This window comes from Salmo trutta, chromosome 24 (assembly GCF_901001165.1).
Source record: "Salmo trutta chromosome 24, fSalTru1.1, whole genome shotgun sequence".
NCBI classification, from domain to species: Eukaryota; Metazoa; Chordata; class Actinopteri; order Salmoniformes; family Salmonidae; genus Salmo; species Salmo trutta.
In genome coordinates, this window is record NC_042980.1 from 38,977,527 (window position 1) to 38,991,176 (window position 13,650).

General features: G+C 40.0%; 1 protein-coding gene across 1 annotated transcript; it reads left to right on the top strand.

Annotated features, from left to right (window-relative positions):
* The first annotated feature begins 2,373 nt into the window (after nucleotides 1–2,373).
* LOC115161269 (otospiralin) lies at nucleotides 2,374–5,670 on the top strand. Its single transcript, XM_029712105.1, has 4 exons — nucleotides 2,374–2,520; nucleotides 4,429–4,506; nucleotides 4,970–5,008; nucleotides 5,311–5,670. The coding sequence occupies exons 2-4, from the start codon at nucleotides 4,443–4,445 to the stop codon at nucleotides 5,511–5,513; spliced, it is 306 nt and encodes a 101-aa protein (XP_029567965.1). The 5' UTR covers nucleotides 2,374–2,520; nucleotides 4,429–4,442; the 3' UTR covers nucleotides 5,514–5,670.
* The last annotated feature ends 7,980 nt before the right edge of the window (nucleotides 5,671–13,650 follow it).

The window sequence follows — 13,650 nt, forward strand, 5'->3', positions numbered from 1 at the left end:
GCCATGACCAGCCTTTCAAAGCACTTCATGGCTACAGACGTGAGTGCTACGGGTCGGTAATCATTTAGGCAGGTTACCTTAGTGTTCTTGGGCACAGGCACTATGGTGGTCTGCTTAAAACATGTTGGTATTACAGACTCAGACAGGGAGAGGTTGAAAATGTCAGTGAAGACACTTGCCACTTGGTCAGCACATGCTCGCAGTACACGTCCTGGTAATCCGTCTGGCCCTGCGGCCTTGTGAATGTTGACCTGTTTAAAGGTCTTACTCACATTGTCTATGGAGAGCGTGATCACACAGTCTTCCGGAACAGGTGGTGCTCTCATGCAGGTTGCAGTGTTATTTGCCTTGAAGCAAGCATTGAAGTAGTTTAGCTTGTCTGGTAGGCTTGTGTCACTGGGCAGCTCTCGGCTGTGCTTCCCTTTGTAGTCTGTAATGGTTTGCAAGCCCTGCCACATATGACGAGCGTCAGAGCCGGTGTAGTACGATTCGATCTTAGTCCTGTATTGACGCTTTGCCTATTTGATGGTTCATCGGAGGGCATAGTGGGTTAGAGCTTCCGGGTTAGAGTCCCGCTCCTTGAAAGCGGCAGCTCCAGCCTTTATCTCAGTGTGGATGCTGCCTGTAATCCATGTTTTCTGGTTGGGGTATGTACGTACGGTCACTCTGGGGACGACGTCATCGATGCACTGATTGGTGAAGCCAATGACTGATGTGGTGTACTCCTCAGTGCCATCGGAGGAATCCCGAAACATATTCCAGTCTGTGCTAGCAAAACAGTCATGTAGCCATTAGCATGATATATTACGTTTTGTATGTATTCATTTGTAGATGTCCATCACCCATCTCGTATGATGTGCTACAAATTACAATTTCTATTATATGTTACGAATTTCAAAACGTACAATATGTTATGAATTTGCTACATGTAGTATGATATGTTACGATTTCTAGCTAGGTGGCTAAAATGAGCTAGCTGGCTAACGTTTGCTTGGCTACGGGGTTAAGGTTAGGAGAAGGGTTAGCTAAAAGGGTTAAGGTTAGGGGAAGGGTTAGCTAACATGCTAAGTAGTTGCAAGTTGCTAATTAGCTAAAATGCTATAGTTGTCCGTGATGAGATTTGAACACACAACCTTTGGGTTGCTAGACATTCGCATTAAATGCCTATCCATCCACCCCGAAAAACCACTCTACTTTTGTTTTTGCCTTAAGTAACCATCTGTCTTATGTAACCATACCAACCGTAACATATCACTCTAATTTGTCTAGGTACATCTAATTACGTCTAGTCTATGAGACCAGGCTGTTTCATCTCATTGTGTTTGTGAAGGTACATACGAGTATACACACTTTCTCTTTTACACACATACAGTACACACTCTCTCGCTCTCTTTTTCTCTCTCTACTTTGTCACAAACACACACACCTCTTGTCATGTGTCTCAAAGCCTGAATAAACAGTTCAATTAAACATTAAATGGTTATTGAACACCAATTTAAACACCAGCCAAGCACTCAAAGCCTTGAATGAAGACTTGATTAGTACCGTCATTAGTACTGCTTGATTAGTACTGCTTGATTAGTACTGCTTGGCTGGAGTTTAAGGCAGCAACCCACCAGCCCTGGCAGGGGAAGTTTACCCAACCTTGGTCTAAACATCAGAACAGTAGCTCCGTCTCAGTCTCAGGCTTACGTCCTGGTGCTAGCCTCCCCCAAAGAGAATAACAGATGGAAGAGAGAAATGACAGGATGCTCTCTCATGACCCGTACCAGTCTGTTTGTCTGTCTGGTCTCTGTGTCTCATCCACTCTGTGGCTCTTTCTCTTTCCCCACAATAAATGTGTTAAATATTCAAATACTGCAGCCGGCTGCTGTCTGGATACAAAGTGTGAAGAGTTCTGGACTGGCTGTGTACCGATCTCTCACAGCTCTCTCTCTCTCTGTCTCTCTCACTATCATGTTTGTCTCTATTTCCCCCCTGGCTGCATTTTCCGCCTGTCTATATTTTGATCCCTTTTTTCTTCCTCTCTCCATCTCCCTTCCTGTTTTTTCCAAACAGATATGTTTAACCCTGAGGTGGTACACTGTATTTGATGCTCAGTGCCAAATGTTTATTCTTCACGATAGATTTCCTTGACGGTAAACCGCAGTTTGGTCAGCATTTATAGTAATGCATGGTTGATGCTGTAGTCTACCTAACTAACGTTGCAAATTCAGTGTTGTCAGCATTATGCCTAGAGTCAGGTTATAAAGAGTTTGTATCATAGATCACTGTGTGTGAGAGAGAGATCTAGTGACGTATGTTGTGGTGGAGGTCAGACATACAGAGAGGAAGTGTGAAAAACAAATATGTCTGCCCTTCTTCTGTCTCCTCCTCACCTGAAGATGGACAGCAACCCCAGAGCACAGGACAGGGACCGTTCAACGGGTACAGACCACAGTACAATCATAGAGGATAAGGTAGCTGTAGTTTACTGTGGTCAAATACGGTCAAACTCCTTGGCTCAGTGATCTCAATCAGGTAAGGTTTTCTACCTGATATTTAATATTTTTAGTACAATTTTTTCCCCCTCTACATTGGTTGGTTAGGTAGTGTACTCTAGACTAGGGCTTAGATTCAATCCATAGCGCAATTTAGATTTTAAGGCAATGTTCCTGCGTTTGCGGATACTGCATGTTTGTATCATTTTTTAAATATTTTTTTCTAAGGTATGGATCAGCTTTAATATTGCAAATAGATTCTGGCTTCTATTAATGTGATTGTCTGCATCTTTTCCAATCCCCCATATAGATTTTTTTTTTATAAATATATATGTTATTTTAAATATATATATTGTTTTGAAATATATTTTCCTTTATTATGTACCCCTAACCCTACCACCCCTCCCCTAGTTGGAATAAACTAATGGACAACAATACTTAGGCTTTTACTTCCAGCTTATACATACTATATACATTTTACAGACACAGTGCATTTTACATTAGTTATCTTTTGTTCGTTTTTAGTCCCATCCTTCTGCTACCCTCAACCCCTCCCATCCTATTTCTAAAGACCATCCATATATTTTTAAACTGTGCTGTGATGTTTCACAGAAGTTCTGAACCTTTCTATTCTCATAGTTTCTACAAATTGTAACTTAAAGGTAAACATTTTTTATTATCAACAGTATTATTATATTATTGATCGATTGACTATGACTTTTCCGATCACCCAGCAGTGCTATTTGCAGAGTGAGCTCCAGGTAAATGTTGCAATTCTTCAGCCATTCCAAAAACAAGCTAGATATGGACAGTATCAATATATATAAATTATCTAATGATTCTGTCTCTTCGCAGCAAAATCTGCAGAGCTGGGAAGGTTGTATCCCCCATATATATGACATCCTATTGGTTGAAAGAATTTTGTTTAATAATTTAAATAGAAAAACAAAGTTTTGAATCCGGCGTCGTTTTGTGTATCATTTCATAAACCATGTGCAATGGAATTGGTACATCGGAAATCTCTTCCCAATTATTTTGCAACCTGTATGTCACAGCTGTCAATGTTTTGGTCCTTAAATGAAATTGGTATACTTTTTTATTTATCACAATTTTCTTGAACCAATTTTGTCCTTTAATGCAGGGCCAACAGACAAGTTTCTTACTTTTTCCAATTACCTCTTCCAGTTTTGCGGTAATGCTGCAATTAGTTGGTTGTAATTTTGGATAGAGCAGACACTTCCATATATTTTTGTTAGCTGCATGTGTGACATAACTCCACCATTCCTATTTCTGATATAATTTACAAAGAATATATAATTTGTTTGTTTTTCTCTCCAAAAATAATAGTTTTTTTTAATCAATTAGTATATTTGAGTTTGACCATAATATTTGTTGTAATATTTGTTTTGTCTTTTCTGGTGGATTAAACTGAAATTGCAACCAATTTTCTATGGCTTGTTTTAAAAATAGCAATATTTTGGAGATTTAATTTTCAAATAAGCAAAAGTGAGACGTTGTAATCTGAATAAAGAGGAAAAGGCCATTCCTGAAGGCAATGTTCCCGCGTTCGTGGGACCGCATTCACGGTAGACGCTGCATATGTCGGCTCAATGGGAAATGACCTTTCCATTTAAATTGCGCAACAACGTGGATCTTCTGCGCTACAGATTGAATCTAGCCCCCGAGCACTTGTTGGCTTGGTAACAATATTGGAAGCACAATAGACAGGTATTTTCCCTTTGCATTCATTTCTGCCTTTACCTTTCTTCCACTTTCTATTTTCTCTGGGTGGTTTGAGGAAATTAGTCCTTGATAGTTCAAGGTACACTGAGCGTTTTTTCTTGCTACTGTATCTGCCTGCATGTGTTTTTTCTGTGTCTCCTGGCCTCTCTGCCTATTCAGTTCGACTGAATAGTGTTTCTGTGTCCCTCTGTCTTTCTCTGGATAGCCTTGTCTGACAGCATGCATCGTCTGCGTGTCTCAATGTTGGTCTGCTTCATACTCCTGGGATTCCTCAGTTTCACAGGTAGGTGAACACCTTTGAGTATACCACTCATAGACTGTCTTCCCTGTGGCTCAGTTGGTAGAGCATGGTGTTTGCAACGCCAGGGTTGTGGATTCGATTCCCACGGGGGGCCAGTACGAAAAATAAAACAAAAATAATACAAAAATAAGTGCATGAAATTAAATGTATGAAATGTATACATTCACTACTGTAAGTCGCTCTGGATAAGAGCATCTGCTAAATGACTCAAATGTAAATGTGTTTTTCACAGGCAACCCAGTTCTGATCTTCTGCCCAGTTATTGACAAAGGATCTGATCGGTCAAAAGACCAGAATTGGGCTGGCTGTGTAAATGCACCCATACTGTTCTAAAGTACTGTTCTAAAGTACTGTTCTAAAGTACTGTTCTAAAGTACTGTTCTAAAGTACTAAACTTTGACTTTGATCTGACTCTATCTGTTCCCCTTCACTGTGTCTTAACCAGGAGCAGAAGAGACAGAGACTGCCACAAAGGAAGGCAAAGGTGAGCCAAGAAAGAAGGATGGATGAATATGTTTTATTATAGGGCGGCAGGGTAATCATTAGGCTACCCTGGGGCGGCAGGGTAGCCTAGTGGTTAGAGCGCTAGACTAGTAACCGAAAGGTTGCAAGATTGAATCCCCGATCTGACAAGGTAAAAATATGTTGTTCTGCCCCTGAACAAGGCAGTTAACCCACTGTTCCTAGGCCGTCATTGAAAATAAGAATTTGTTCTTAACTGACTTGCCTAATTAAATAAAGGTAAAAAAAAATAACATTTGATTTATTGATTGATTCTGTCCCTAGGCAGGGATAAACGTGAAATGCCCAACTGGGCCCTGTGGTCATCAGACTTCACAGGCTGGTTGCAGGAGCTGACTGCCCAGGCTGGTTATGACCGGATCCAGGACCTGGCCAGAACCTACTGGGCCCACTTCCCTATTGCCAGTTACCTAGGTTACGACAGCCCCGACCAAGACACAGAAGAATCTAAGGGGGTACCGGAATAAAGTTTGGGTCAAATGAAATCTTTGGAGAAGTTTTAAAATCACTTCCTTTTATCTATTGTCTGGCTATTGCATTGATCAAACTATACCCTGAACATGGTTAGTAGCAGACAGGCATGCATGCATACACAGTTGATGCTATAAATCTCCTTTAAACAAATTTATGGCTTATTGCGCTTTTCTTTGTTGTCTAGTCAAAGCAGGAAAGCTTGCAAAGTTGTTATCTTTGAACAGTTTGATTCTCATACATTCAGATTCTTGCATCAGAAACCTGACTTTTTGATGTAAAAACTGATCTTGCGTGGCTTTGATCAACAATGTTGATTAAGACACTTCACAGTGTTGATTGAGTTGGACAGAGAGCAAAGGTGGTGGACAGAAGGGGGGGGGGGGCAGGTGCTGTCGTCGCTCTACGAGACATCTGTAGCTTCTGAGAGGAACAGAGAACTGAAATAAAACTTGTTGGAAATCTGCCACCTTCATCCTACCTTTCGCCAGCCTTTGACCAGGGCTCCATTAGATAGATCAGTAGTTCAAGTGTAGAAAGTAAAGAAGTGAAGTGCTCAGGGAGTGTTATTGGAATGGGCCCTATTCGACCTCCGTTCAAATATACAACAGAGCTCCTCATCAGAAGATTACTTCTCAACACTCTTGTGATACGGTACCACAGCAAGAATCCTCTCTGCTCTTTGCTCATCTGCCACAACACTGAATCTCATTTCATGGTGCAGTGTACTTACGGAGCAGAATGCTCTTTCTCCTGGAGCGTAAGCTGCTGTGTCCAGAAATCCCCCATGCTTTGCTGTTCTACTGAAGCTGTAGAAAACCTCCTGGAGCCTTCTATCTGCACAACCAGGTCTCAGAGCATTTCGTAATATTCTGTACGTAAATCCGAGACACTCCATTTAGTATTATATGCTACGTTTTGTATAGTATGTATTAATTTGTGGATGTCCATCACCCATTTCGTATGATATGTTACAAATTTGCTAAACTTATGGTATGTTATGAATACTAGCTAGGTGGCAACGTTAGCTAGGCTAAGGGTTAGGTGTCAGGGTTAAAACTTTTGGTTGCTAGAAGTTCACATTATACGCCAACCCATCCACCCCAACCAATCACCCTAATTTTGTTTTGCCTTAAGTAACCATCTGTCTTATGTAACCATACCAAACATAACATATCATGCTAATTTGAGTGTGCCGGATTTACATTTACTATGTTACATCTATTCTATGAGACCAGGTTGATCTGCATGGTAAGGGGGCTGCTACGAAGGAGGTCGGTAAGCCAGCAGAAAGAAACAGAACAGCAGGGGGAATGGTCTAAAACCTCTGATTGCACATCCTTCTTTTGTGGACTAATTGCTATGAGTTTGTGTGTGGGGGAACAAGGAGTGCCTGGTGAAGGAACGCAGCTACTGTAGGCTTTAGGCAGGCAGAGTGTATGATGGGTTTATGTCTGGTTCAGTGTTGTAAAGAGAGGCGGGGGCGCTTAAGCTGCTACTGAAGAAGAAACGACAAAGACTGTAACATGAGTCTGAAGTCTCATGGGTCATCAATTTCTCCTCTCTGACATTTCTTCCTCCCTCTCTGCCCTCTGTCTATTCCCTTTCTTGCTTACAGTCTCTATATTTTCTCTCTCCCTATCTGTCCCTCTTACTTTGTCTCTCATCTCTCTGTCTCCTCCCCCACCTTCTCCCTCCTTCATACTCTAGCACTTTTCTGCTTTAGCCCTGTGTCAGTTTTCTATGTCCCTGTCCAGCTTGGGCAAGACAAGGAGCTGCTGTTTGCTTCTCCAAAACACATACACGTTGACGCACTGTGTCCACATTGTGACCAGATTTCCTGGTCCCTCCCTGTATGTAAATTATTTGACGGATATTCTTTCAAAATAAAATGTATTTATTTATTTTATGCCATATATTGATGTCATAAGTCAATGTTACCACCTGTCAATGATATTAGAATTCGGGATAATTATGAATTAAATGGTTTCACTGTCCAGATCCGTTTACACTTGTGAGATATCCAGACACAATGCGTGCCTGACTACCTCCGAAGGTGGGCAGGAAAATCTGATCACAATCCAATCACAATGCATTTTTTGATCAGGTACATCATTGGGTACCAACCTTTTCTGAGCCAGGATCACTTTCTGAGTCAAAATGCAAGCCGATCTGATCTACCGCTCAGATTTAACATGACTTAAAAAATGTAATCATCCTATGCAACATTTAAGCTATTATAAACAGTACTGGCAATGAAGTTTGTGCAGTAAACTATAGGCCCAATACTTTATCACCGCATATTGGCTTTGCATGAAAACTCAATGCATTGTTGTTTGGACCAATTACATTTCAACATTTGAGGTGGTTATATGATCACACCGGTAATAGAGCAGTTGTTTTTGTATTACTTGTGAGGCTCAGCTGAGTGGAGCATACATTTAAATAATATGTTTTTATTTTTATTTTACTGGGCTGATGGTCAGTCTCAGAGGAGGGAGAGAGCAATAGACTGAGGCCTCTCAACGTCCCTCTACTCTACCGTTCATCCACTGACACTGACCAAAAAGGGACACCGTCTTCCAGCTGGTGAAACTCGAGTCGCACATTTCTGCCTCATGCACAAATTCATGTCGTTACTTCTATGAACAGAAAGTTAAATAAATATTCCTAAATATTAAAAAGGACCCAAGCCGCTAATAATAACAATTACAAGCCCTATCGATACACGTTCCTACTCATTCATTACAGCTGCAGTGATGGTTGTAGCGCGAGTGGAAGTACAAAGAACAAACATTTTATGGCTTATAAAAGTATTGAATATTACATTATTATTATTATTAATATTATTACAGTGCTGGTTAAGAACTTAAACATGAACTCATAAAAATTGTCACTCTTTGCTGTATTCGTTGACAGTCTCTCTAGTCATGGTTTTAAACTGACAGTCTCTCTAGTCATGGTTTTAAACTGACAGTCTCTCTCTAGTCATGGTTTTAAACTGACAGTCTCTCTAGTCATGGTTTTAAACTGACAGTCTCTCTCTAGTCATGGTTTTAAACTGACAGTCTCTCTAGTCATGGTTTTAAACTGACAGTCTCTCTCTAGTCATGGTTTTAAACTGACAGTCTCTCTAGTCATGGTTTTAAACTGACAGTCTCTCTAGTCATGGTTTTAAACTGACAGTCTCTCTAGTCATGGTTTTAAACTGACAGTCTCTCTAGTCATGGTTTTAAACTGACAGTCTCTCTAGTCATGGCTTTAAACTGACAGTCTCTCTCTAGTCATGGTTTTAAACTGACAGTCTCTCTCTAGTCATGGTTTTAAACTGACAGTCTCTCTAGTCATGGTTTAAACTGACAGTCTCTCTCTAGTCATGGTTTTAAACTGACAGTCTCTCTCTAGTCATTGGTTTTAAACTGACAGTCTCTCTAGTCATGGTTTTAAACTGACAGTCTCTCTAGTCATGGTTTTAAACTGACAGTCTCCTCTAGTCATGGTTTTAAACTGACAGTCTCTCTAGTCATGGTTTTAAACTGACAGTCTCTCTAGTCATGGTTTTAAACTGACAGTCTCTCTAGTCATGGTTTTAAAACTGACAGTCTCTCTAGTCATGGTTTTAACTGACAGTCTCTCTAGTCATGGTTTTAAACTGACAGTCTCTCTAGTCATGGTTTTAAACTGACAGTCTCTCTAGTCATGGTTTTAAACTGACAGTCTCTCTAGTCATGGTTTTAAACTGACAGTCTCTCTCTAGTCATGGTTTTAACTGACCGTCTCTCTCTAGTCATGGTTTTAAACTGACAGTCTCTCTCTAGTCATGGTTTTAAACTGACAGTCTCTCTAGTCATGGTTTTAAACTGACAGTCTCTCTAGTCATGGTTTTAAACTGACAGTCCTCTCTAGTCATGGTTTTTAAACTGACAGTCTCTCTAGTCATGGTTTTAAAACTGACAGTCTCTCTCTAGTATTCATGTTTTAAACTGACAGTCTCTCTAGTCATGGTTTTAAAACTGACAGTCTCCTCTAGTCATGGTTTTAAACTGACAGTCTCTCTCTAGTCATGGTTTTAAACTGACAGTCTCTCTAGTCATGGTTTTAAACTGACAGTCTCTCTTAGTCATGGTTTTAAACTGACAGTCTCTCTAGTCATGGTTTTAAACTGACAGTCTCTCTCTAGTCATGGTTTTAAACTGACAGTCTCTCTCTAGTCATGGTTTTAAACTGACAGTCTCTCTCTAGTCATGGTTTTAAACTGACAGTCTCTCTAGTCATGGTTTTAAACTGACAGTCTCTCTAGTCATGGTTTTAAAACTGACAGTCTCTCTCTAGTCATGGTTTTAAACTGACAGTCTCTCTCTAGTCATGGCTTTAAACTGACAGTCTCTCTCTAGTCATGGTTTTAAACTGACAGTCTCTCTCTAGTCATGGTTTAAACTGACAGTCTCTCTCTAGTCATGGTTTTAAACTGACAGTCTCTCTCTAGTCATGGTTTTAAACTGACAGTCTCTCTAGTCATGGCTTTAAACTGACAGTCTCTCTCTAGTCATGGTTTTAAACTGACAGTCTCTCTCTAGTCATGGTTTTAAACTGACAGTCTCTCTCTAGTCATGGCTTTAAACTGACAGTCTCTCTCTAGTCATGGTTTTAAACTGACAGTCTCTCTCTAGTCATGGTTTTAAACTGACAGTCTCTCTCTAGTCATGGTTTAAACTGACAGTCCTCTCTAGTCATGGTTTTAAACTGACAGTCTCTCTCTAGTCATGGTTTAAACTGACAGTCCTCTCTAAGTCATGGTTTTAAACTGACAGTCTCTCTAGTCATGGTTTTAAACTGACAGTCTCTCTCTAGTCATGGTTTTAAACTGACAGTCTCTCTAGTCATGGTTTTAAACTGACAGTCTCTCTAGTCATGGTTTTAAAACTGACAGTCTCTCTAGTCATGGGTTTAAAACTGACAGTCTCTCTAGTCATGGTTTTAAACTGACAGTCTCTCTAGTCATGGTTTTAACTGACAGTCTCTCTCTAGTCATGGCTTTAAACTGACAGTCTCTCTCTAGTCATGGTTTTAAACTGACAGTCTCTCTCTAGTCATGGTTTTAAACTGACAGTCTCTCTAGTCATGGTTTTAAACTGACAGTCTCTCTCTAGTCATGGTTTTAAACTGACAGTCCTCTCTAGTCATGGTTTTAAACTGACAGTCTCTCTAGTCATGGTTTTAAACTGACAGTCTCTCTAGTCATGGTTTAAACTGACAGTCTCTCTAGTCATGGTTTAAACTGACAGTCTCTCTAGTCATGGCTTTAACTGACAGTCTCTCTCTAGTCATGGTTTTAAACTGACAGTCTCTCTCTAGTCATGGTTTTAAACTGACAGTCCTCTCTAGTCATGGTTTAAACTGACAGTCTCTCTAGTCATGGTTTTTAAACTGACAGTCTCTCTCTAGTCATGGTTTTTAAACTGACAGTCTCTCTAGTCATGGTTTTAAACTGACAGTCTCTCTAGTCATGGTTTTAAACTGACAGTCTCTCTCTAGTCATGGTTTAAAACGGGACAGTCTCTCCTAGTCATGGTTTTAAACTGACAGTCTCTCTAGTCATGGTTTTAACTGACAGTCTCTCTCTAGTCATGGTTTTAAACTGACAGTCTCTCTAGTCATGGTTTTAAACTGACAGTCTCTCTAGTCATGGTTTTAAACTGACAGTCTCCTCTAGTCATGGTTTTAAACTGACAGTCTCTCTAGTCATGGTTTTAAACTGACAGTCTCTCTCTAGTCATGGTTTTAAACTGACAGTCTCTCTCTAGTCATGGCTTTAAACTGACAGTCTCTCTCTGTCATGGCTTTTAAACTGACAGTCTCTCTCTAGTCATGGTTTTAAACTGACAGTCTCTCTCTAGTCATGGTTTTAAACTGACAGTCTCTCTCTAGTCATGGTTTTAAACTGACAGTCTCTCTCTAGTCATGGTTTTAAACTGACAGTCTCTCTAGTCATGGTTTTAAACTGACAGTCTCTCTAGTCATGGTTTTAAACTGACAGTCTCTCTAGTCATGGTTTTAAACTGACAGTCTCTCTCTAGTCATGGTTTTAAACTGACAGTTCTCTCTAGTCATGGTTTTAAACTGACAGTCTCTCTAGTCATGGTTTTAAACTGACAGTCTCTCTAGTCATGGTTTTAAACTGACAGTCTCTCTAGTCATGGTTTTAAACTGACAGTCTCTCTAGTCATGGTTTTAAACTGACAGTCTCTCTAGTCATGGTTTTAAACTGACAGTCTCTCTCTAGTCATGGTTTAAAACTGACAGTCTCTCTAGTCATGGTTTTAAACTGACAGTCTCTCTAGTCATGGTTTTAAACTGACAGTCTCTCTCTAGTCATGGTTTTAAACTGACAGTCTCTCTCTAGTCATGGTTTTAAACTGACAGTCTCTCTCTAGTCATGGTTTTAAACTGACAGTCTCTCTCTAGTCATGGTTTTAAACTGACAGTCTCTCTCTAGTCATGGTTTAAACTGACAGTCTCTCTCTAGTCATGGTTTTAAACTGACAGTCTCTCTCTAGTCATGGTTTTAAACTGACAGTCTCTATCATAGGTTTTAAACTGACAGTCTCTCCTAGTCATGGTTTTAAACTGACAGTCTCTCTAGTCATGGTTTTAAACTGACAGTCTCTCTCTAGTCATGGCTTTTAAACTGACAGTCTCTCTAGTCATGGTTTTAAACTGACAGTCTCTCTCTAGTCATGGTTTTAAACTGACAGTCTCTCTAGTCATGGTTTTAAACTGACAGTCTCTCTAGTCATGGTTTTAAACTGACAGTCTCTCTCTAGTCATGGTTTTAAACTGACAGTCTCTCTCTAGTCATGGTTTTTAAACTGACAGTCTCTCTCTAGTCATGGTTTTAAACTGACAGTCTCTCTCTAGTCATGGTTTAAACTGACAGTCTCTCTCTAGTCATGGTTTTAAACTGACAGTCTCTCTCTAGTCATGGTTTTAAACTGACAGTCTCTCTCTAGTCATGGTTTTAAACTGACAGTCCTCTCTAGTCATGGTTTTAAACTGACAGTCTCTCTCTAGTCATGGTTTTAAACTGACAGTCTCTCTAGTCATGGTTTTAAACTGACAGTCTCTCTCTAGTCATGGTTTTAAACTGACAGTCTCTCTAGTCATGGTTTTAAACTGACAGTCTCTCTAGTCATGGTTTTAAACTGACAGTCTCTCTAGTCATGGTTTTAAACTGACAGTCTCTCTAGTCATGGTTTTAAACTGACAGTCTCTCTCTAGTCATGGTTTTAAACTGACAGTCTCTCTAGTCATGGTTTTTAAACTGACAGTCCTCTCTAGTCATGGTTTTAAACTGACAGTCTCTCTCTAGTCATGGTTTTAAACTGACAGTCTCTCTCTAGTCATGGCTTTAAACTGACAGTCTCTCTAGTCATGGTTTTAAACTGACAGTCTCTCTCTAGTCATGGTTTTAACTGACAGTCTCTCTAGTCATGGCTTTAAACTGACAGTCTCTCTCTAGTCATGGTTTTAAACTGACAGTCTCTCTCTAGTCATGGTTTTAAACTGACAGTCTCTCTAGTCATGGTTTAAACTGACAGTCCTCTCTAGTCATGGTTTTAAACTGACAGTCTCTCTAGTCATGGTTTTAAACTGACAGTCTCTCTAGTCATGGTTTTAAACTGACAGTCTCTCTAGTCATGGTTTTTAAACTGACAGTCTCTCTAGTCATGGTTTTAAACTGACAGTCTCTCTAGTCATGGCTTTAAACTGACAGTCTCTCTCTAGTCATGGTTTTAAACTGACAGTCTCTCTCTAGTCATGGTTTTAAACTGACAGTCTCTCTAGTCATGGTTTTAAACTGACAGTCTCTCTAGTCATGGTTTTAAACTGACAGTCTCTCTAGTCATGTTTTAAACTGACAGTCTCTCTAGTCATGGCTTTAAACTGACAGTCTCTCTCTAGTCATGGTTTTAAACTGACAGTCTCTCTCTAGTCATGGTTTTAAACTGACAGTCTCTCTAGTCATGGTTTTAAACTGACAGTCTCTCTAGTCATGGTTTTAAACTGACAGTCTCTCTCTGGTCATGGCTTTAAACTGACAGTCTCTCTCTAGTTATGGTTTTAAACTGACAG